Source organism: Corythoichthys intestinalis, chromosome 20 (assembly GCF_030265065.1).
Source record: "Corythoichthys intestinalis isolate RoL2023-P3 chromosome 20, ASM3026506v1, whole genome shotgun sequence".
Taxonomy (NCBI): domain Eukaryota; kingdom Metazoa; phylum Chordata; class Actinopteri; order Syngnathiformes; family Syngnathidae; genus Corythoichthys; species Corythoichthys intestinalis.
In genome coordinates, this window is record NC_080414.1 from 12416123 (window position 1) to 12441238 (window position 25116).

Below are 25116 nucleotides of genomic sequence, written 5' to 3' on the forward strand. Positions count from 1 at the left end.
CAAGAAATAGTTGAATATTATGGTGGCTGTTACTAAAAAAACGACGCTCTCGCCATCTTCGAAACATGTACCGCAGAAGTTCCACGAGACCGAAAGAAAGCGTCCTCATTCAAAACCACTAACCCAGCATCCATTTAAAACTGCATCACAAAGATTTTTGGAACGAATACGAGCCTGCTGCTGCTAGCGGGAATGCTAAAGCTATTGTAAACACTAAGTTAAACTACGGGGCTTGTGACGATACAGAGTCGGGTTGTTTGGGAAAGCAGCCCAAGGCGGGTGGTAAACTCGCATCTAAGGCTAAACACCGGCACGACTGGAGACCGATAGTCGGCAAGTAGCCGTCCTCCGATGGAGCCCGCCGCTCTGGCTGGTCCGGCAGGCCGCCGCGGCGGGCAGAGCCCGGTTCCACGGCTTCAGGACCTCCGGCGAACACCCCGGTTTCTCGAGCGTTCCCTCACGGCGTGCGAGCAGAGCCAGCCCCCGAATACGCCGCGGCGAACCGGCCGGTGCGGGCGGATTATCTGGTAGGAACGCAGCCGCCGCCGAGACGAGATACGATTTTTTTTTTTACCGAAATGACCCGAGAGCCAAAGCCCTGGATAAAAAAATAATGCACTTTATACGACCACCATTCTTCATGAAAAACATGCCAATCACATTTTCACCGTGTACATTTGGAGAAGTGATGTCCAGTAAGCAAGCTTATCATGACGGCACAGTGGTTAGATGATAATTTAAACATGGAGAAAATGAAGTCAGCCAGCCAATAATGCATTCAGTATGTAAAATGACGAGCGGTCAGATGACTTTGTAACGCTGCCTTTATTTTCGGCTTAACAAAACTCAGGCACAAAACAACAAGCACGGAGATGCGAGCTCCAACTCCATCCAAATAGTACTGCCGTGTATCAGTTTAGCTGCTGTAAAGCACATGTCGTTAGTGCCGCAAATGTAAACAAAGCGCTGCAGAATGGGTACATGACATCTCGCTCTTTTGAGTTAATCATTTTCACAGTGTGCAACAAAGCATATAACATTAGTAATCACTTTTCAAATTAATCTAATTTATTTGTCTGCTCAATTGCAGTCACAGTAGATAATCAAAACTTATTGGCACTTATTAACACGTATCAATTTAAATACGCACATTCCTGTTGTAATGAAATAACAATAATATTCTGTAGCCACAAATATTATTCAAAATCTTTTCTTCTTCCAAGTTTTTTTTTTTTTTTAGGATTAAGTATAATAATGTATTGCTTAAAATAAGGCTGTTAAGATTATTTTCAGCTAGCTATTTTTCTTCCAAGAAAGCTGAGAGAAATACACTTGAAGCGCTGGCAGATCATTTTACTTATTTCCAATAGATTTACACTTAAAACTGAATAGTTTTAAGGAGGTGTATTTTGCAGTGTATTAATGTTATATATGTTAGGAATGGCTTACTTTTAAAGGCATTTTTGTGCAACTTGGGTATTTACTCTGTAAGTAATTGTTGCCAAAAGTTTACCATTACACAATGTCAGACAATCTGTCATTATTTAGATGTTGGAATTGACGACTTGTTCATATTTTATGTTGAAAAAAAGAGCAATAAATTATATTTTTGCACAGTAATATTTTCTTTTGTGTATACTTTTAAATTTTACATAAATCTTTAAATAGAACTATCGGCTTGACATTATCGGTTATCGGTTGGAATGAGGAGGAAATTATCGGTTATCGGTATCGGTTGAAAAATGTATTATCGTGCATCACTAGTTGACATCGCTTTAACACAAACACGACAGCCCTCTGCAGAGAGATGTGCAGTGCATCATTGGCGGGGGAACGCGGCCGGCGGGGAGAGTCCGTCATTAGAGGCAGTTCACGTTGAGTCGGCCGCCAGACATGAGAAGGCAAAGGCGCTTTTCAGAACATTAACCTCTAGCTAGTGAGGAGTTTAGAGTCCGTGTTTTAATTAGCGCTACGGGGCGACAACGGTGGCCCGCCGGCGCCGAGAGGTGTTGACAAGGAAAACCAGGGGCAGTCACCGAGGGGCGCCTGGCTGACATACTTTTCTGACGTTGTTAAACAGCTAATTAACCATTTGACGATGATGGACATGCAATGAGGTGGCTTTTTTTAAACTTTCTGCTGTGAATTTCACTGGCTTTATCAGTTGTACACATCCAAGTGGGAGGTTGGTAGCGAAAGAACAGTTCATTCACTGCCCCCACCCACTTCAAACAAGTCAACCGTCGTCACGTTGTCGATTGTCAGTTGTCCGGGTCACTGTAATCCGGCAAACGTTTTTGCGTATGAGTCATTTAGGACTTTTTACCCTCTAGTGGCACGATGAGTGAAATAATCCATTATATTTAACCGGCCTTTATTTCGATTTTTTTTTGCCGAACAGTCAGGAATAAGATGTCACGTGAGGTAAATTGCTTCCACGGGAGATGAAACGCCTGCTGTAATTTACATTTAACACGTTCATTTCAAAATAGATGTGATGGAGATTCAGATGTAATTAACATGACCATTGAGGGACTGCTTAATTAATTGACTTTGCCGTTATTAGAATTGGATGCCCACATACTCTTTTGCGGGAGAAATGGTGGCAGTATAGCTGAGCTACTCAAAAGCTATATCTTATTACATGGTCTGCAGACAACACCGGCTATGTCATAGGACTTTGTGAATTTCAATCCTAATCCGTTCGAATTTAGAGGATGCTTAATTTACGCATTCATAAAAAGTCTGACTTGTCGGCCGTTTTGAGACAATTTTGGAGGACGCAACACTCCGCGAACAATCGTATCCCAGAATGCTTTTCGTGCTGCTGCCACAGTTAAAAGATAAATGAATTACTGTATTGGCCCGAATATAAGACGGTGTTTTTTGCATTGAAATAAGACAGAAAAAGTGGGGGTGGTCTTATATTCGCGGGCTAGACGTTATACCCATTCACGACGCTAGATGGCGCCAGATATCATTGAAGCGATGTTCTGTCATGACAGATCTCAGCTAGTCTCAAGTTTAACCAGTTTGCATTATTGTATTGCAATATTTTCCCTTATTCAGATTTGTTTCAAGACTGCAGTTACAGATAGACCTCACTTTGATGGTTAATGCAGTTATTGCAATTTTGTTGTTTTATCACAATAGATTGGTTTATTTACGTTCCAAAAAGCAGAAGCCATTCATTTATGAATGTGATTGCACTTTAGTTTACATATTTAAATGTTCAGATATTAAGATATGAATGAGGCAAAATAACATGCTTTTCTCTCTCAAATATATTTTCATAATCATTTGTTTCAGATGTACTGTAATTATTTTCTGAATAAAAATTAATTTGGTGTTCAAAAAGTCTTTCCAAACTTGAGTCTTGAAAAAGAGGGGGTCGTCTTATAATCAGGGCCGTCTTATATTCGGGCCAATACGGTATGATAAATTCAAATTCAAACCAATACTTACTTCGACTACAACTACTTACCTATGCTAACTTATAAATTTATAAAGGGTTCTGAGGGGTTTTTACTTTTTTGCGTGGCTCAGCTCCTTCCCACCTCCTTCTGAGTTACAAAAATTATATATACCACACCATATATACATACATAAAATGAAGAAAATAAGTATTTCAACATCCTGCTATTTTAAGTTCTCCCACTTAGAAATCCTGGAGGGTTCTGAAATTTTCATCATAGGTGCATATCGAATGTGAGAGAGGAAAGAGTAAAAAACAAAAATCCAGAAATCCCAATGTATGATTTCTTAACAATTGTGTGATACAGCTGCAAATACAGTGCCCTCCATAATTATTGGCACCCCTGAAAAAGATTTTTTAGCTTCTAAAAAAAATAAATAATAATATTCAAATAATATGGGACCTTAATGGGAAAAAGAAAAATCCAACCTTCAATACAAGTGCATTCATTCAGTGGGGAAAAAATCCCACATAAAGAAAAAATTATTTGACATCAAATAATGTGTGTCACAATTATTAGCACCCCTGGTGTTAATACTTTGTACAACCCCCTTTTGCCAACAAAACAAGGTCTGGGGACTGAGATGGCCATGGGAGGAGCTTGATTTTGTGTCTGGTGAACCATTTCTGTGTAGATTTGGCCATATGTTTAGGGTCATTGTCTTGCTGAAAGACCCAGTGACGACCCATCTTCAGCTTTCAGGCAGAGGACAACAGATTTTGATTTAAAATGTCCTGGTATTTCAAAGCATTCATGATGCCATGCACCCTAACAAGGTTCCCAGGGCCTTTGGAAGCGAAACAGCCCCACAGCATCACTGACCCACCCCCATGCTTCACAGTGGGTATGAGGTGCTTTTCAGCATGCGTATCTTTCGTGGCAAGCCAGACCCACTTAGAGTGTTTGTTGCCAAAAAGCTCAATCTTGGTCTCATCTGACCAAACGGTCCCAGTTGAAGCCTGGGACCGTGTGTATTTTTGTGTCAAACGTTTCCTGTAGTTTTTCACCAGGTTTGCACACACTGCAGGAGGGATCTTGGCCCACCCGTCAGTCAGGTTTCTGGACTGTCACTGAGAAACACACAATTTGAGCTAATTCCAAAGGTTTTCTATTGGGTTTAGGTCTGGAGACCGGCTAGGCCATGCTGGAACCTTGTTATGCTTGGTTTTCCTGGCTCTGTGCTTCGGATCATTGTCATGTTGAAAGACCCAGGCACGACCCATCTTCAATGCTCTGACTGGAGGAAGGCGGTTGTTCCCCAATATCTCACAATACATGGCTCCAGTCATCCTCTCTTTAATACAGGACACACATCCTGTCCGATGCAGAGAAAAACACCCCAAAATCATGATGCTATCACCCCCATGCTTCACAGTAGGGATGGTGTTTTGAGATGAGTATTATCTCAAAACACCACTTGACATGTGCTGGTTTAAGCTGGGGAAACCTTTCTTGCCATGCATGACTTCAAACCATGACATCTTAGTGTATTACCAACAGTAACCTTGGAAACGATGGTCCCTGCGCTTTTCAATTCATTGACCAACTTTTGTCGTGTCGTTCTGGGCTGATTCCTCCCTTTTCTCATTAAGACCCCACAAGGTGATAGCTTCCATGGGGCTCCACTCCAATTGTGATAGACTGTCATGTTTAGCTTCTTCCATTTTCTAATGATTGCTCCAACAGTGGACCTTTTTCACCAAAATGCTTGGCATTTGCTCTGTAGCCCTTCGACTTCAAACAAGTGCATCTGATTCAGGATAATAAATAGAGTGACAGGTGTTCAAATACTTATTTGCAGCCGTATCACACAAATAACGTGTTAAAAAAACATACATTGTGATTCCAGTTTTTTTTTTTTTTTTAGATTATCTCTCTCACAGTGGGCATGCACCCACAATGAAAATTTCATCCTCCATGAGTCCCAAGTGGGAGAACTTGCGAAATAGCAGGGTGTTCAAATACGTATTTGCTCCACAGGGGTTGGACAAAAAATAGAAACACCTTCAGAAATCAACATAAACTAATCCAATGTGGTGTAGGTCCGCCTTTTGCGACAAATAAAGCCTCAATTCTCTGTGAATTGTTGAAACTTTTGAATTGTTTCCAAAAGAATTTTAAGACATTCTTCAGTTAGAATACCCTCCAACTCTTTTAGAAACGATGGCGGTGGAAATCGACGTCTTAACTGAATCTGTAGAACTGGCCATAAATGCTCAATAATGTTGAGGTCTGGGGATTGCGCCGATCATACGAGATGCTCAACTTCATTAGAATTTTCCGCACGCCATCCCTTAACAATTATGTTTAATGATTATGATGCGAAAACGTTAGGCGTTTCCATTATTTTGTCCAACCCCTATATATACACCGTACTTCTCGGACTGTAAACAGCTATTTTTTTTCCTAATTTTGAATCCTGCGGTTTATAGTGTAGTCCATCTTATTGGTTGATTATTTGTTGATTTATTTCGGTTAATATGGAACACTTTATTGGACAGCAGCATCATAAGACCAGTGGTTCTTAACCTGGATTCGACCGAACCCCAGGGGTTCGGTGAGTGAGTTTAACCCTTTAACACCTAAGCCTGTTTTGGCCGAATTTGCATGCATTTGATGTTGTCTTTATATTTCAAAGAAAAAATTGTTCACAATGGCCTAGTTGGGTCCCTTTTTTCAGGACAACTTGAACTTCATGTCCAAACTGTTGTTTTCTTCACTGACCAATTATAATCCACATTTTGGACCCAAAGGCTACGTTCATACTACAGGTCTTAATGCACAAATCTGATTTTTTTGTCATATCCGTTTTTTTGGCGTGCCCGTTCAGACTGCCTTTGTCCTTTGAGACCGTTCAAGTATTAAGCATGCGCACTAATTCGCAGTCCGACACGCGCTGAGCTAGAAGACCCTCATGCGCAGAAGCATCAAAACAAATGACACACGTCATCCATCATTCCAGGGATATCATGCTTTTCAAAAGGAGGACACAAATAACAGACATAAATAATTCCCGTTTAGGCTTATATTCAAAGTTTATATGGATCGATAGCATGCACGCACTGTCCGTGCATGTCACACACACATACGGGCAATTTGCCCCGACTCTCGGCCGTGTAGGCAATGTGGAAATATTGCTCACTTGGAGCAGAGAGAAAACTGAGCATTCTCAGGCTTATCCTCAACCCATTTTCATTTTTTATGACTTTTGTAAGCCCAGCCCTTCTCCAAAAGCCATGTTCACTGCAAGCTAGGCGCTACTAACGCACGGCTGCACCGGTACGGTAGCGTCTCTCTCGCTATTTGATGACGTAATTACTGCATGAAATCCGATTTTGGAGAGTGGACAGTACAGACCGCCGCGACAGTCTGGAAAAATGTGGCCCAGATCGGATTTGAACCACATACGAAAGTGACCCAGATCGGATTTGAAATGGTCCAGTTCTATGCGACTTGTCACGTTCAGACCGTCAAGTTAATGCCTCACTCGAGTCGGTAAAACACGAAAAAATCGAATTCGTGCATTAAGACCTGTAGTATGAACGTAGCCAAAAAGAGTAAAAAATCCAAAATATTTTTTCAAAATTTGTAATGTTGGTCTCCCATTGACAACTAAACATGCTTGAACAACCGTTTTGAAGCTTGATAATATTTATTCAACTTGTTAGGATAAACATTCAATAGAAAAAAAATAAGATTGAATAGTTTTATGTTTGACTATTCAACACAAACAGCGGGTATGGTCATAGGCGTTTTTGGCCTTTACACATACTATGGTCAATACAGGTTATACACAGTGCAAAATAGTGAGAAAAATATATATATATATGTCATCTAACACAAAAAGGGTTTGGAGGATATCTCTTTGTGAAGTTAGGTATTTTACCCATCACCTTATCTAAAGTATACGTACATGCAATCAAGCTTCTTGAACACACATCCATATAAAAGTTGAAAAGATTCATAGTGAAGAAAAAAAAAAAAAAAACATTGGAAAAAAAAGTATTTTCAAAAATATTGACAAGTAGTTCAGTTCAATTTTTTCAGGCATGCGACCAGATAGTTTTTTTTTTTGCGCACTCAATAAAGTTTGTTTTTGAACAGGCCACTGAGCTGCGTCACATACAACGTCACACAGCCTACTCTTCTGCCGTTTGAGCGCTGCTGTCACTTCTACTTGCCGAGACGCCGACTAATCAGAGGAAAACAATGACAAATACAGCTCATCCTGTTCCTTGAGTTGATGAAAAAATGCATGAGCTTGCGCTAAAATTAGTTTTCGATTCATTCTGCACGTTTCAAAGTCGCTCGCGCAATCCAACCGGTGTTCATGCCTCCTTTTCCTTAGTTGGCGCCTAGCTCGGCAATTTATTAAAAATGTTCACATTCGGTTCGTCCTTCTTGACATCACAACGGATCTTGGGATATGTAGTCTTGTGCTGCTTTCGGTTTTGGAAAAGGACAAGAAATGATGAAAATATGGAGATAGATACATGGTACATGCAGCGTTTTAATGCATATTTATGAGTGCAATAAAACTATAAAATTCAAATGACATTATCTCCCGTTTTTCTTAGTCGATTGACTTCAAATAAAAACTGGTGTGGACATCAACTTCCGTACTTTCAAATGAGACCAACCAGCGGGGCGTGGGTGACGTAATTACAGCGTGACGAAGCTTCAAAGACGACATGCGTAAACGCGTCGCTGCCGACACGTTCGGTGTTAAAGGGTTAAGGGGTTTGATCCCTTGATCCCAATTTACAGACTTAATCCATTTCTTTTAACTTCTAATCCTCGATTGGATGGGAGGAGGAACTGGTTTGCTCAGTGGAAGGTTGACTCCCACTTGTTATGAGTGAATACAACAGACCAATGGGCAGCGAGTCCTCAAATTTTGACCTGTTTATGAAACACACTGTCAAAATGAGAAGAATTTTGAATGGGTATTCGCTAAATGCATTAGCTTAGTAGCTTAGATATAGCGGTTTTGAATTTGAAAAAAAAAATCGCTTTATTATCTAATTCCGAAGGGTTTGGAGAATCCACATGTGAAACTTGTGGGGTTCGGTAAATATATACATACACACACATATATATATATATTCATAGTTATTATTTTATTTTTTATTAGCATTATTACTACTATTACTGTTGTTTTTCCTTTCTCTTTTGTTTTGTAATTTCTTTGTAACTGCTCGAAATAAAACCAAAACCCCAAAATTCAGTTAAAACTGTCAATAGAAGTATCAGTACAAACACAGGATTGAAATGGCGTCATCGGTATCAGGAGAATACTAAGAAATAACTCTGACTTCAACGGATTGGACATCTAGTCCTGTCAATGGCAGAAAATAAGTTAAGCAGTGTCTGACCAAGCAATGATAGCAATTACTTTACAGTCAAGTCGGTATCCAATACTTTAGTATTAAAAGGGAAAAAAATCGGTACAGTATCAGCGTTATTGTTGGAATTGGTATTAGAAGCAAAAAAAAAAATAAAATAAAATTTTTTTAAAAAAGGTATTTATATTGCCAAAAAATAGTGTTTCACTAGCATCATACTGTAGACTATCATGTTTACTTCAATACGAGACATTCACTGCTGTAAGCCACGACAACTCCATTCCTCATTCTCATTCGAGGGTCGAGTTTGCCTCTTTTCAGCACTAAACAAAAGTAAACAAGCTTCATTACCTTTCACATTTCTGTGAATGCCGAATAGCCTTTACATGAAGGACGCGCAAGACTGAGGACAACAGCAGTGAATCGCTGTGAATATTCCCAAATAAAGTGAAGGCCAGTCCTTGGAAAGGTCTTTCAAGTGAAGCAACCTTGGAGGTGTCGAGCCGTGTCAATCACAGGCAAGGACCGATCTACTTTTTTTTTTAAAGACTAAAAGTTTGGGTCGGAGATCTGCCGCTATCTCTCGGCGCCACGACGCCAAGTGCAGAGTGTAGCGCCCGAAATTATTCATGAACCAATTAGTCGCGGCAGTCCAGCTTGAAGCAAATATAATTGGGTGGCAATTATGGATCGGATCTTCTTTACCAGACCTTGCTGCGAGAGAGGTCTGGCTTATGAGACGAGAACTTTTCTGTCATGCCTCTCCAAACGTGAGCAGAGGCTGGAGGCGCCAGCAGAACGCCGCGTGCCACCAGCCTGCCAATTATTTCATTACAGTTGACGGGCGGAACAAAACAACGGGAGAACCGATTGTCAGAAATGAAAGCCGACGATTCTGTTTCTTTTAGATGCAGATTTGTGAGCTGGTGCCGTTTTGGGTGAATGACGAGTCGCGTTTTGATGAATTGTGGGATATTGGATCAAAGTCCCATGGAGCGATTTTGATGAACGAATTATGGCAAAATTATTCTAATTTTCTTCTTTGAGCCTTGATGTCAGTCCTCACAGTTCAAACAGATTCGACATCTATCGCCGTCAACGCCAATGAATGAGTAGTAGATGGAGTGGACTAGAGCAGCATCAATCGTATAATTCGATTAGAAAAAAGCTTCGAATTCAATTTTGCTACTTCGATGATTTGTTTAATTGGAGTGATATTGTAATGGTTTGTTTTGAAAGTGTTGCATTTAAGATTATTGGTTTGGGAGGATAGACTGCCCTCTGGTGGCAATAGTGAAAATGATATAACTCTTCTAGGCTGAATCCAGCTGTTCCCTGTTCAGGCCAACATAAGGCTGTAAATTTTTCTTTTAGATAGTGTGTTTGTTAATGCATTTTTAATTTACTTTAGAGGAATATTTACACTTTTTGTGATAATATCTGTGAACAATTTGTTAACAAAAAAAAAAAGTTAACATTTTATTGTGTTTAACTCATTTGCTCCCAAAAACGTATAAATACGTTCTATTTTTAATTGTTTTAGTGTCCCAAAGACGTTTTTTTATTTACAAGAGACATCTCTGGGTTCTGATTCAATTTAGCTCCAAAGCACAAAGCTGAAAATCCATTTTAAAGCAATAAAACTGGCCACTGGAGCGCTGTAGCGCATTTGGTAAGACCCGCAACCCGATTCAACGGCAACGAATGGCCGGGCCGCACGACCGGGGTGCCGGCAGAAGACGATCGAATGGAGAACAACCTAGAGGACGCCCAGGATGCCAGGCGCTGGACGACCAAGCAGACCGACCGGGACCACCAGTGCAGCGGACGATGACGTTGAGTCCGTGCTGCTTGCCGAGCAGAGACTAAAAAAAATCCATCTTTATGAGACAGGCGGCGATGAGGGTAAAGTTTACCTGGCTGTCGCAGCCGCAACAGCATCATCTCTCAGGTAGTTATGTGTAAATAAATTGTTACTTTGCTATCAAAAGCTCTATTTTTCTTGTTGTTTGTTATTTTGTAAAAGGAAAACCGTATTCAGATGTTTGGGATGTAACTAAAGCAAAAAATAGCTGTGTTAAAGTCAAAGGTATGATTGAATGCTTTCACAAAAAGCTCAATTTCTCTGTTTTTTCATCAGAAATTGGAAAATTGCTCAAACTAAGCTGTTTTCTAATGATGATTTATAAAGAATTGAAAAAGATATGAACTTACTTTTTTTCTTGCTGAAAGAAGACAGTAATCTTTCTTTTGGTGGGTTCCATGTTTATATAGCAATAGAACAGAATTTTCTGCGGGCCTTGCAAAATCAGTCAAAATCCAGAAAAACGGCCGGGAGCGAAGAGGGTTGCACCGGTGAAAATGGCTGGGAGTGAATGAGTTACGCTAACACACGTTTGCTATGCAAATTTATTACAATCTACTAAAATTGCATATCAATTTGCATATCAATTTGACTAATTCGCCATTTAAAGTCCAATTTTTTTTGTTTTATTATATATAACTGAATTCTAGTTAATGCGTGCAACAATTCCCATGTTACCTCTAAATTACAAGTTTGAAAACATTGTTATTTATATACAAGCACTTACCGTGAGGGCTAAAGATGCTTATACTCATTACAAAGATCGCTAACACGCACCCTTTTCAAGTTTTCTTATTATTTATTGCGTTGTTTCAATTACGAGCACTCTTTTCTTCAACTCAGCAATGTCTTTGGTCGCAATTTTCCTGGGGGACATGGTTAATGTTCACTTGCAAGCACAAATGATTCAGATTGTGGAGATATTTATTCCCATACATTTTATTTTCATTTTACATTCATTTCTACATTGTTTTTCTGACTTTATTTGGAAGAAGAAGAGTTCAGTCCTCAGCTTCTCTGAAGCAAGGTCATAAGCAGATAACACAGTTGCCTGTAAAATTCCACTTTCTTTTGAGCCCGTTCATGGGTTAACATGGGGGCCTGCCTATTTGCATTGGAAATAACTATGTGTTGAGAGTTTGGGGTGGATCTTCTTGAATACACATTGGGCACTCGAGGACATTTGTCTTAGCCGGTCAGCTTTTAATCATTGTTTTCTTAATAAATAAATGGTTGCTCTTTGTTTCTGAATTGTTTGTCATCATCTCCTGTTCATTAAGAGAATTAAAGAATCTCTGAAAAGAGAGAATCAGCTTTTTTTCTCCTTCAGGATGCACTTTAATACAAAATTAGACAAGAAACGATGAGTGGCAGGTGGACAGATGGGAGATTGTTAATGAGAGATGTTTGTACACCATCTAGCCAGACACCAAAGTACTCTGACACGCCAAGCAAGAATGAGTCCATTCTGGATTTTGCTAGACCCTCTTTGGTGAAAATTTGCACGTATAATAACTCTCTCTCGATGATGCTCTTATCGTGAAAAACTCGTAAGGTGGGGTGCTCATTTCATGAGGGTTGACTGTATTGTCGTATTACTAATTGGTTACTATTTTTTTATGGGAAAAAAATTGGAAAAGAATTTTCTCCCACGTTCAAATCTGGCCAGGGAATAGTTGAAGACGGTTGCTTAAGTGTTTGCCTTGAAGCATAGGCACGAAGTCGAGAGTCGACGCGAGCGCGAGACGCACTTAAACGATCCGGCCAAACGGAGTCAAGTTGTGTACGAGCGAAATGTGGATGCGCCGGGCGCTGGACCTTAATGAAGGGGGCAAGGTTGAGCCAACTCGGCGGGGAATCCACTTTGGCCGTGCGCATATTGAGCGGGGAGCTGACGCAACACGTGGCAACGCCAAGTGTGGCTGAGCGTTGAACCCCGGCTTGTGTCCTCTTGTCTCCCTGGGATTGAGTGTTGCATTATTGAGATGGTGCGACAAGCGACTAGTGAGATTCGCGTGTTCATGTAATGCTTTTTTTTTTTCTCACCAATACTAGATTGTTATGTCATTTGTACGAGACAATCTTTTTTTTTTTTTTTTTTTACTCAATTCGTTGGCTACCATGAACTTATAATCTTTTTTTAAATTTGAATTTTTACACCCAATGTATGGACAGTTGATCCCTCAATTTGCAAGGTAATGGAAACGAGCAAGACTGCAAAAATCCACCCGTAACTGATGCTTATTACAATTGACATGACAAAAAACATGTAATTTTTTTCGGGGGAGGGGGGATTGGACATCTATCCCCTTCAACGGCAGTGCGTCTGACTCATACCTGACAAACATCCGAGCGGATGCCAGTCTTCCAAAATCCTTGACTGCTGAGCTCCACGGTCACCTCGCGGCGCATGGTGTTCTTCTGACGGATCTTCTGAAGCGCTTCCTGCCAAACAAACAGCCGGTCAATTATTGATCAATGGCAGCCGAGCCGGCGGAGACAGCACCCATCCTTGGAAAAGACGCCCGACGCCCTTTCTATTCCCTGCGCGTCCTCCTTCGCGCTACGCTAACAGATGGAACTAGACGGTTGATGTGCAGTGGCAGTTTGCATCACTTCTTCTGACGGGTATTTATTGAGGGTGACAATTGGTCATCTTACACTGTCAGAGCCTTTACATGCAGTGCAAAGTAACTACCGTAATTTTCGCACTATAAGGCGCACCTGACTATAAGCCACCACCCAACAAATTTGACACCAAAACGACATTTGTTCGTAGATAAGCCACACTGAACTATAAGCCGCAGCTGCCCTTACTGTATTATGGGATATTTACACCAAAGATGTTAACCGGTAAGAGTTTGACAGCGGCTTCATACGACTGTCATAAGAACAAATGAACCACCATAAAGCTTTGAACCAATTGACTGCAAAGCTTCATTGCTTCAGGAAGCTTCATTGCTGCTCCCTTAGGGGAGACAATCAACCTCTGATGCCAACACTGTTGTTGTCCAACATGCCTCCTACCATGCACTGCAGTGCTACAGATGTACCGTATTGGCCCGAGTATAGGACGGCCCTGATTATAAGACGTCCCCCTCTTTTTCCAAGACTCAAGTTTGGAAAAAAAAAAAAAAACTTTTTGAACACCAAATTAGTTTTTATACAGCAAATAATTAAAGTACATCTGAAACAAATGATTATAACAATATATTAGAGAAAAAGCATGTTATTTTGCCTCATTCAAATCTTAATATCTGAACATTTAAATATGTAAACTAAAGAGCAATCACATTTGTAAATGAATGGCTTCTGGTTTTTGAAATGTAAATAAACCAATCTATTGTGATTAAACAACAAAATTGCAATAACTGCATTAACCATCAAAGTGAGGTCTATCTGTAACTGTAGTCTTGAAACACATCTAAATAAGAAAAAAACATTGCAATAAAATAATGCAAACTGGTTAAACTTGAGAGTAGCTGAGATCTGTCATGATAGAACAGGGTTCACCAAATCTGGACCTCGATGCCATCTATCCTGTCGTGTTTTCCACGTCTCTCTCCCCTAACATACCTGAATCAAATGATTATGTCATCAGCAACCTCTCCAGAAGCCTGATAATGATCCTGATTATTTGATTCAGGTGTGTTGGAGGTGTGTTGCGAGACATGGAAAACACCACAGGAAAAGTGGCTCCAAGGTCCGGATTTAGTGAACCCTGTGATAGAACATTACTCCTCAAGTTCAGCATTCGCTTCAATGATATCTGGAGCCATCTAGCGTTGTGAATAGGTATAATGCCTAGATCCCGAATATAAGACGACTCCCACTTTTTCAGTCTTATTTCAATGCAAAAAACACTATCTTATATCTGGGCCAATACAGTAAATAACAATCAAAATTCATGTTCACTGGTAATTATTTCTTTAGTAACTGTTCCAGTTTTTTCATTAATCGCTAGTAATGGTATTTGGTAACACTCTATTAGACAGTGGCGCCATAAGACTGTCATTAGACAATCATAATTATGACATAACACGGTTATAAGCATTAATGAATGCTTATAACAGATATTATTTAGTGTTATCCGGCAAATTATCTCACTTTTTAATGGATATAAAAGACCAGAGCTGGACATAAATGGAGTTAGTGACATAATTTGCCAGATGACACTTCACGACATATGTCATACGCATTCAGTGATGCCCATGATAGTGTCATGTCATAATTATGACAGTCCTATGACGTCGCTGTCAAATAAACTTACCTATTAACCCAAATAAATCAACGAATAAGCTGCACCTGACTATAAAGCGCAGGATTCAAAATGAAGGGGAAAAAGTCTTATAGTCCGAAAATTATGGTAAGCAGAAAATGCTTAGTAATATTATTGTAATGTTAAAAATCATGTTTATATCAAAAATATAATTTGGAAGAACAGTTAAGGACAACTGTTGATCAATAGATGAATGGTCACACATGGACATGGAAAAGGAATAAACAAGAAGGTGGATGAGAAGGGAAAAAAAACTTCCATACTTTCTATGGCTGTGAGAGCGCCCGGTTTTGGGCTCATAAAACAATCATTGAAACGTGACTAAAATTGTGTTTTTATTCCCGAAACACTTTTTTTGCAGAAGGCTTCAACATTTACTTTGAAGGCAACATGCATATTGGCCTAAACCGATTATGAAAAACCAATGTGGCTATTTTCCAATAGCATTTTATAATGCCTTAATCAGGCAATATAATGTATACAGTGGCTCCAGGTTTTACTGCAAAACATCCTGATAAACTTTTGAATTTATTCTTCCATTAATGATTGCAAGTTGTCCAGGCCCTGAGTTAGCAAAACGGCCCCAACTCATGATGCTCCCCCCACCATGCTTCATGGTGGGGATGAGCTGTTGATATTGGAGAGTCGTTCCATTTTTCCTCTACACATGACGTTGTGTGTTACTCCCAAGCAATTCAACTTCTTTCTTCAGTCCACAAAATGTTTAGCCAAAACTTCTGTGGAGTGTCCAAGTGCTTTTTTGCGAACATTAATCGAGCAACAATGTTTTTTTTAAACAGCAGTGGCTTCCTCCGTGGAGTCCTCCCATGAACACCATTCTTTGCCATAGTTTTACGTATAGTTGATGTGTGCACAGAGATATTGGACTGTGCCAGTGATTTCTGTAAGTCTTTAGCAGACACTCTCGGGTTCTCTTTTACCTCTTTGAGTATTCTGCACAGAACTCTTGGTGTCATCTTTGGTGGACGTCCACTCCTTGGGAGAGAAGCAACAGTGCCTAACTCTCTCCATTTGTAGACAATTTCTCTGACTGATGAACATCCAGACATTTAAAGATGGTTTTGTATCCTTTCCCAGCTTTATATAATCAACAATCCTTGATCGCAGGTCTTCAGACAGCTCTTTTGACCGAGCCATGATGCACATCACACAATACTTCTCATCAAGACAATTCTTTCCAGGTGTGTGTTTTATAGTGGCAGGGCAGCTTTAAACCACTCATCAGTGATTGGGCACACACCTGACTTAAATTGTTTGGTAAAAATTGGCTTCAATTGCTCTATAAGTCTCCTTAGGCAGAGGGTTTACTTATTTTCCCCCCTTCTGTCAATGTTTGCATGCTATCCTCATTAAAATATGAAAACCTATAAATGTTTGGGTGGTTTTAGTTAAAGCACTGTTTTTACATTTGTGTGATTTTGACAAAGATCAGATCACATTTGACGATTTTATGCAGAAATGTCAGAAATTCCAAAAGGTTCAGATACTTTTTCATACCACTGTACTGTATATATACACACAACTAATGCTGACATATCACTAAAGAAGCAACCAGTGAGTCCGCCCTCATACAAATTTGGCAAAATGCACAAAATTAACCAGCCAAAGAAAGTAGAATACAATAAAAAGCATTGTAAATGTAACATGAACACACTCACACAAATATCACAAATATCATTACAGACTATCCTACTATAAAACTTCTGCTACTTTTGCATCAATAGTTCTGCAAACGTAGGCGGTCGGATGAACACCTGTTCATTCAGACCTCCATACCGGCCCACAGGAACATATACGAGTCATTACACACATAGCATGTCAGCATATGCGTGTGCGTCAGATACAGCCGAGACGCAATCGACTCCCGGTGAGCTGCCTCAAATGGAACGCCAGGAATTTCTGCCTCGCAGAGGAAATAAGAACAACAAAGGCATGAATAAATAATGCCAAACGACTTTGAACTCTGCATCAAAGTGAACACGCTCGCCCACACCGACGCCACGAGCACGCGCCGAGTACGCTCCTTGCACAGCTGCATCGCTGCAAATGACATGGAAATGTTTGTGCTGCGTGGTCAGAGGCAAGGTCGTGAGCACTAATTATTACAAGGAAAGCAGTGGTGCAGGTAATTCATTAGCTGCTATTGACGACGATAGACGCCCAAGCGGAGATTATTCAATAGAAATTCATTCATTTACACTAGGAGTAGTAGCTGTGAATGCTCATGTTTCAGCATCATCTTATTTTATCTGATTTCCATCTGATTTTATCTATGTTTCTATTTTTGCTTTTACTCCTTTATTCTTAGTCTTTTTATTTTATTACATGGTAATGTGCACTTTGAGATTTGTTTTTCAAATGTAATGTGCGTTATAAATAAAATGTATTATTATTAGGGTTGGTCCGATCATGTTTTTTTGCTCCCGATCGTTTTAGTTTGAGTATCTGCCGATCCCGATATTTCCCGATCCGACTGCTTTTTTTGCTCCCGATTCAATTCCAATCAGTCCCGATAATTTTTCCCGATCATATACATTTTGGCACTGCATTAAGAAAAAAATGAATAAAACTCGGACTAATGTATACATTCAACATACAGTACATAAGTACTATATTTGTTTATTATGAAAATAAACCCTCAAGATGGCATTTACATTATTAATATTCTTTCTGTGAGAGGGATCCACGGATAGAAAGACTTGTAATTCTTAAAGGATAAGTGTGACTTTGTATATTGTGACTAAATATTGCCATCTAGTGTATTTGTTGAGCTTTCAGTAAATGATACTGTAGCCATTTCACTGTTGTGCCCAAATGCAAGATGAGAAGTGCACCCATGACTGTGCGTAGTGGTACCAATTGATATATCTTCTCTGCGTTGGGAAATAACATAGGGTGTTAAGAAAAAGATCAATTACTACCTTTCTTCCCCATATTGCTTCCCACAATATTTCTAATCGTAGGGAGAGGGATTGTAAGGCTTTAGCCAATTAAAAAAAATGCTCCAAAGGCTGCCAAATTTCACTCTACTCATTTTACGCTGCCTTTTAGCTCTATATATAGGTATAACGGCGCCATTGCAGATTGAACGCGACAATACGTGAGTGGGTCGTCCAGCACATGCGTTAACTACGTTAAATATTTTAACGTGATAAATTTGTAAAAAAATTAATTACCGCCGTTAACGGGATAACTTTGATAACCCTACCTTAAGCCTAAACTAAAGACTCTGGATGAGTGTAACATATTATGTCAGTAACGTTAAATACAATAAGAAAACGGTTTAATAAAAAAATATATATATTTTTATTAAAAAAAGGCCTGTCCGATATTTTTTTGCCGATTCCGATACTTTGAAAATGACATGATCTCTAATTATTATTATTATTATCAGTCAAAATGGCTTGAACGTCTTGCAGTCAATGGCAGCCACTGAGTAGATTCCAAAGTACACCAAACATCCGATGACTGATCAGAAAATGGGGAAAAACTGCAAAAAACAGATGAACGTCACGGTGACGTTTCCGGAACGCGTCCCCAAAGGTTAATGGGTTCTTCCTAAAACGGTATGGAAATTCATAAGCTACTTCATGTTGACATACAGGACACACAGGACCAAAAATAGTCTCCTTGGGGGAGGTAATGAGCCCTCACAGGGCAGCAAAAGCACGCTAGCTTAGGTCTCCCTTGCAGTGTGTTTCCGTTGTGTAATTGCTGCAGTTTGACAGCAGGACGTTGACGCCCAATTGGCCAGAGAACTTACCAGGTAAAGCAACTAATTGAGTCCGGCTTCTCGCTTCTTATTGGTTGCGAGTGTGTCGGGCAGGATGTGTTGGAGCCGCCGAGATGTTACAAGAAGTCCCCAAGGGGATCGAAGAGGGTAAGGGGGTCGATGGTATCACCTACACTAAACGATCTCCGTCCCGTGCTCGGTTCTGACCTTCGCGCTGGAAGCCTCGGCTTTAAACTCGCGTAAAAAGGATGAGCCGGAGAGCGGAATGGATGCAAAGCACTTATCAGAGCGACGCGCGCTGAGTGAGAATACAGGGAAAAAAGAGAAACAATTAATTGAAAAGAGACGGACGATATTTACGAGATGTGCTGAAGTGCACTGAGCTCGGCGCGTTTCGAACAAGAAAACGTGGAAATGACGTCCATTACATTTGAAGGCGGAGAGCTGACAGTGTGTTATTAAGTTTTAATGCAGTTGACAGCAACAGACGTCGAAAGAGCCAAAAGCACAACTGACAGAACAGAATAGGGCTGCAGCTATCGGATATATTAGTAATCGAGTATTCTACTAAAAATTTCATCAATTAATCGAGTAATTGGACAAAACATTTTTATTTAGGTAAAGAGCAATTAAAAATATGCATGAAAAACAAGACATTTCACCTAATATTGAAACATTTTTAGACAATCTATGTCTTTACTTTAGATGTACATTGTTGAAAACTGCCAGCATTTGCATCTCAGATGTGACTAGCAAAATAAAACAACAAATTCACTGCTTTCACTCAAAAAACAAACAAAGAAATCTTATTTCTTGCCTAAAAATGTCATTACGCTTGATAACAGATATTGCTTAAAAGTTGTTTTTACCACTTGTTTCAATTGAATTTCAATTTCCACAAGCTATTTTTAAATTCTAGATCATTTTTAAGTTTAAGTCTAAATTGTAAGTTTTGATAGGATCTTGAGTTTTTGCTGTGTTCAAAATAAATGTATGATACCTTCTGTATTGGAGCACATTAGGCACCAGTGCTACTTGGTGTTTTATTCATCAATGACTATCCAGCTAAAATTGACATTCCTTAATAATAATAAATAATAATAATACATTTTATTTATAGGTGCTCAAAGACGCTTTACAGTTGAGGGGGGGAAAAATAAATAAATAAAGCTCACACAACGTGGGCAGTACAGAACAACAGAGAAAAGAATTACAAATTAAACGCCAGTTTAAAAAGGTGAGTTTTTAACAATTTTTTGACTGTGGGAGGATCAGAACAGCATCGTTGTGTTTTTTGTTTTATTTTACACCCTCATCACTCTACAGCGCTGTGTTTTTACTAGGGCTGCGGCTATCAAAATAGTCAATTAATTGATGAACTAGTTAATTCAAATAATTGATTAATCGGATAAGGAACATGAAAAATTAAAATACCTGAGCTGAGCCTCAAACGGTTTAAAATAAATAAATGAGGATCTATGTACAACAAAAGAACAATTGGCAAACTTACATGGCAAAAATCCGCTAGCTTAAATGCTATAAAATGCTAACTTTTTTTTAACAATGCTCTTAACAAATGGTTCAGACACATATTCCTACAAAAAATAGCTAAATATACCTATAAACTAAATTACGGTAAATGGTGTTATACTTATAAATGTAAATTGTATATGTGTATATGTAAATTATGAATGCATTAAAAAACATTAGCTCAAAAAAAAAAAAAAAAAAAAAAAAAAAAAACTTAGCTTACGTTGGTCTTAACAGGGAGCAGTTGCATTCAGTCATGTGAGATTAGGCAACTAAATGCAAGCACTTTCAAAATTACAACGCCACTTTAATTAAACCAATACTCGAAGCAACAAAATTTAATTCGAATATTTTTTTCTAATCGAATACTCGAGTTAACTGATTGATCGTTGCAGCACTAGAACAGAACATACTTAGGTAAGAAGGATACATAAGAGTAGGGGTGTTTCCAATCTTATCCAATCACGTGATCGGAAATCAGGCCGATTAATTAACTCGAGTAACTTGAGGATAAAAGCTTCGAATAAAATTTTGCTGCTTCAAGTATTCATTTAATTAAGGTGTTGTAATGGTTTGTTTTAAAAGTGTTTGCATTTAGTTTTATTGATTTGGGTGGATACACTAACCTCTAGTGGCAACGCTGAATATGACATAGCTCATTTAACCAGGCTGAATCCAGCTGCTCCCTGTTAAGACCAACATAAGGTAAGTTATGTTTGAGCTGATGTTTTTTAATGCATTCGTAATTTAGTTTGTAGGTATATTTAACCGTTTTTGTTAGAATATGTATTTGAACCATTTGTTAAGAGCATTGCAAAAAAAAAAAAAAAAAAAAAAAAAAAAAAAAAACATTTTATAGCATTTAAGCTAGCGGACTTTTGCAATGCAAGTTAGCCAATTGTTCTTTTGTTGTACTTCGAGCCTCATTTATTATTTTTTTTATACAGTTTGAGTCGAAGCTCAAGTATTTTAATTATTGCTCTTGTGAAATGAAAGTTCAATTCTGCAAAAAGTGGTACCTCTACATACGAAGTTAATTCGTTCCAGGAGCTTGTTTGTAAGTCGAAATGGTCGTATGTCGAGCAGGATTTTCCAATAAGAATACATTACAATTCCATTAATTCGTTCCACAGCCCAAAAAACCTACACTACATCCTAAATAAATACTGCTGTTACTAGAGGTGTGCAAAATTTCCGATTCTTAGATTATTCGCGATTCGGCCGTGGAAGATTCGAGAACGATTCACAAACATCCAAATTCCGATTATTGAAATATGCCAAGTAAAGCAGAAGTACGACACACTCAGCGCGCCGCGCGGTCTTTGGTACGCAATTAGGGACGGAGCGAGAGTAGCTAAACATCATGCTTCTAAACATCATGCTTCTCATTACCCGGCCCCTCGGGTAACGCCAATGCTCAACTCACGGCTCTCGCTCAACTCATGCCACGAGATTTAAAAAAAAAAAAATAAAAAAACACATCTGACTGCTGCCGAAAAGCTGCTACAAGCCACATTATGTTACGGTAGATATCATTTATATAGGACTAGATGCATTACAGCTTTGGTATCGTTACCAGCACATCTACAAAAAACTAGATGCGGGCGTTAGTAACGGCCGCCATCTTAAAGCAGTACACTTCCCTGCAAGGTTGTTGTTGCGAACCTTCCAAGCGAACCTAATTAACTTTTTATCTAAGATACTCCTAAATCGGTAAAATATTGACTTGAATCTATCTTTAAAATAGTTTTAAAACTTTTACATGTTGAAAGTAGACAAAAGAGAAATTATGGAATAACAGGAGCAATTTTAACAACTTTAACGGTTGATTCACAACATTAAATTAATTGAAAGTAGTTTAAAGCTGCTGATATAGAATGGGGACTGGAGTTTTTTATTTACTGTTATTTTTGTATATTTGTTTACTGCTAGATGTTAACTTGATACTGAAATAGTAGTTTGGTTTAGCCTGAGAGGATTTTTGAACAATTTTGGAACTAATGTACAAAACAAATTAAAAAAAAAAAAAAAAAAAAAAAAAAAAAAAAAAAAAAAGGAGTGGGGTGCATCAATAATCGTTTTATAATCGAATCGGAGCCTCTGAATCGTAATCGTAATCGAATCGTTAGGTGCCCAAAGATTCCCAGCTCTAGCTGTTACTATTGCAAATACCAATTACAAAGAGCAAAACAAATAATTCATCGATCAAAATCAGAATAACAATAATATGATAATAGCAATAATAATAATACCTGTAATAATGTAACGAATCGGGTGCTAATGTGGCTGACTTTTTTTGCTGTACCTGAACGCACCGCAAGATGGCCAAAGCTATTAAGTTATTCAGCTAACTATAGCATAAAGAACATGCTAACAAGTTTACCAAACCTTCAGTGTCACTCCAAAACACCAAAATAACATGTGAAATGATATCATAATGTGTTAATAATTTCACACATATGTCGCTCCTGAGTATAAGTCGCACCCCCAGCCAAACTATGAAAAAAACTACGACTCATAGTCCGAAAAATACGGTAGGTATACAGTACATAATACCACAGAAGCCTAATTGAAAATAAATGCTTTATAAATTTAAAAAAAAAAAAAAAAAGTAGGGAATACACCATCTAGCTCATATTTAAAGTCTTATTTAAAACTAAAATGAATTTCTATGTATTTCCATGGTATCAGTAAAAAGAATTTTCATCCATTTGTTCAGGGACTTCTCTTTGTTAAATCTCAGTCTTGTGTTTGTGAAAACGTGTTATATTTCTATTGAATCCAGTGCTCATGTAAATGTGAACACTTAAGAACCTCAACATTTAACATTTCATTCATGTGTTTTTGTTGTTCACCTCTCTTTGCGTTAGCTTCTGCTTATCCAGTTGCTTGACCTTGGGACTGTTAGCCAGGAGGTGGCGCAGTTTCACGTAGCTCTTCCACAGCTTCTGGTACCTGAAAACCAAGGAGAGGCTAAAAGGATTCCGAGTCCAACCCTGCCACAACACATCAATATTTCATCCGCTGCCCGGCTGATATTAAACTTAATTGGCGAGTAGCCTGCAGACATCACTCCATTAGCCGCTTTTGTTTCGGGGCGTCCGAGCCGAGTTCACCTGACTTTTTCCTACCTCGCTTTCGTTCTCCGTTGTCTATGCCTTCATTTGCATGTGAAAAGAGGGTCCGGGTGTTATCGGCAAGGTGACATGTAGCCACCGTTGAGACCCACCCCCCTCTTGCCCCCACATTTTCAATCAGGTCTTCTGATTGATGCACCGAGTGTGACCGTTCTGCTCCCATTCAGCAGACTTTTTCCTCATTTAGCCAGAATTATTCAATTATGATTGGTGGGGCGGCCAGTTAAGGGGGTGCGACTCGGCCGATCGGACCGCTTGAAAGGGACGAGAGTGGAGGGAGCTGCCGCAGAATAGAAGAATTATAGAGCTTTAATACCGGGGACTTCATTAGAGACTGAGCCCGTGAATGAGACTGCTTTAAGGCGCCGATTATCAGCTCCCTCGGAAGCGTCCTGGGTGAAAACAGAGACGGGAAGAATATCCATTCGGGGAGGCCCTAACGTCCCCAGCCTGCGCCGGTGACCTTTTCTGGAGATTCAACGTGAGCTCTCTGCGGCGCGCTCGCCTCTCCCGGCTTTCATTAGCATATGCTAACTTCTCCTCAGCACACCTTCACTGTTATTAGTCTAAGGGGGTATTTGTTATGAGCTGTGAAGTGACAATATCATATGACAAGTTTTATGGGAAAGCTCTCAAAAGCTATCACAATGGCCCATATACTGTATTTTTTGGACTTTAAGTGGCATCTGAGCATTTTATTGGATCAGAGACCAAGAATAAACATTTTACGTTATAGTAGTAATAAAATTGAGAACAAAAGGCTAAATAGGTGTCTGTTAATGTACCATATTAACAGTTATACAAGTAATTATAGCCTAATCGACTCACCATAGCTTGTTTTATGCAAAAGACCGGAAATGCTACAACGTAAATGCCCAGACACCGTATTTTTGGGGCTATAAGTAGCACCAGAGTGCAAGTCGCACGAGCTATCATTTATAACTAAACAGTGGGGGGACCGATCTTTTGCAGTTGCTGCCCCCAGGTTGTGGAATAGCCTACCCCCGCACCACTACCGATCTAGGCCTTTTAAAATCTCTGTTAAAGACGCACTTTTTTAGACTCGCTTTTTCCCCTGACTAGGGTAGCCTCTAGCCTAGTTTTATTTCTTAATTCATTTGCTCCCAAAAACGTATAAATAAGTTCTATTTTTAATTGTTTCGGTGTCCCTTCATACGTCTTTTACTTTTTTTTTTCATAAGAGACATCTCTGGGTTCCGATTCAACTGAGATCCAAAGCACAAAGCTGAAAATCCATTTTAAAGCAATAAAGCTGGCCTCTGGAGGGCAGTAGCACATTTGGTAAGACCAGCAATCCGATTCAACGGCAACGAAAAGCCGGGGCGCCGGCGGAAGAATGCCCGGTGGTGGACGACCGAGCAGAACAACCAAGAGGACGCCCGGTATGCCAAGCGCTGGACGACCGAGCAGAAAGACCAGGACGACCAGTGCAGCGGACGATGTTCGTGAGTCTGTGCTGCTCGCCGAGCAGACACCGCAGAGACAAAAAAAAAAAAATCCATCTTTATGAGACAGGCGGCGATGAGGGAAAAGTTAACCCGGCTGTCGCGGCCACAACAGCATCATCTCAGTTAGTTATGTGTAAATAAACTGTAACTTTGCTATCAAAAGCTCTATTTGTCTGTTGTTTATGTTATTTTGAAAAAGGAAAACATTATTTAGATGTTTGAGATGTAACTAAAGCAAAAAATAGCTGTGTTAAAGTCAAAG

The 25116-nt window shown here is 39.4% G+C and overlaps 1 protein-coding gene across 1 annotated transcript in view; it reads right to left on the reverse strand.

Moving 5' to 3' along the window:
- Positions 1 to 25116, reverse strand: part of drosha (drosha ribonuclease III) — a 502261-nt gene that overhangs the window by 160621 nt on the left and 316524 nt on the right. Inside the window, exons 19-20 of the mRNA XM_057823946.1 lie at positions 23104 to 23203; positions 13023 to 13130 (exon numbers count right to left, since the gene is read on the reverse strand). Coding sequence (XP_057679929.1) covers positions 13023 to 13130; positions 23104 to 23203 — 208 coding nt within the window. The remainder of the gene's footprint in view (positions 1 to 13022; positions 13131 to 23103; positions 23204 to 25116) is intronic.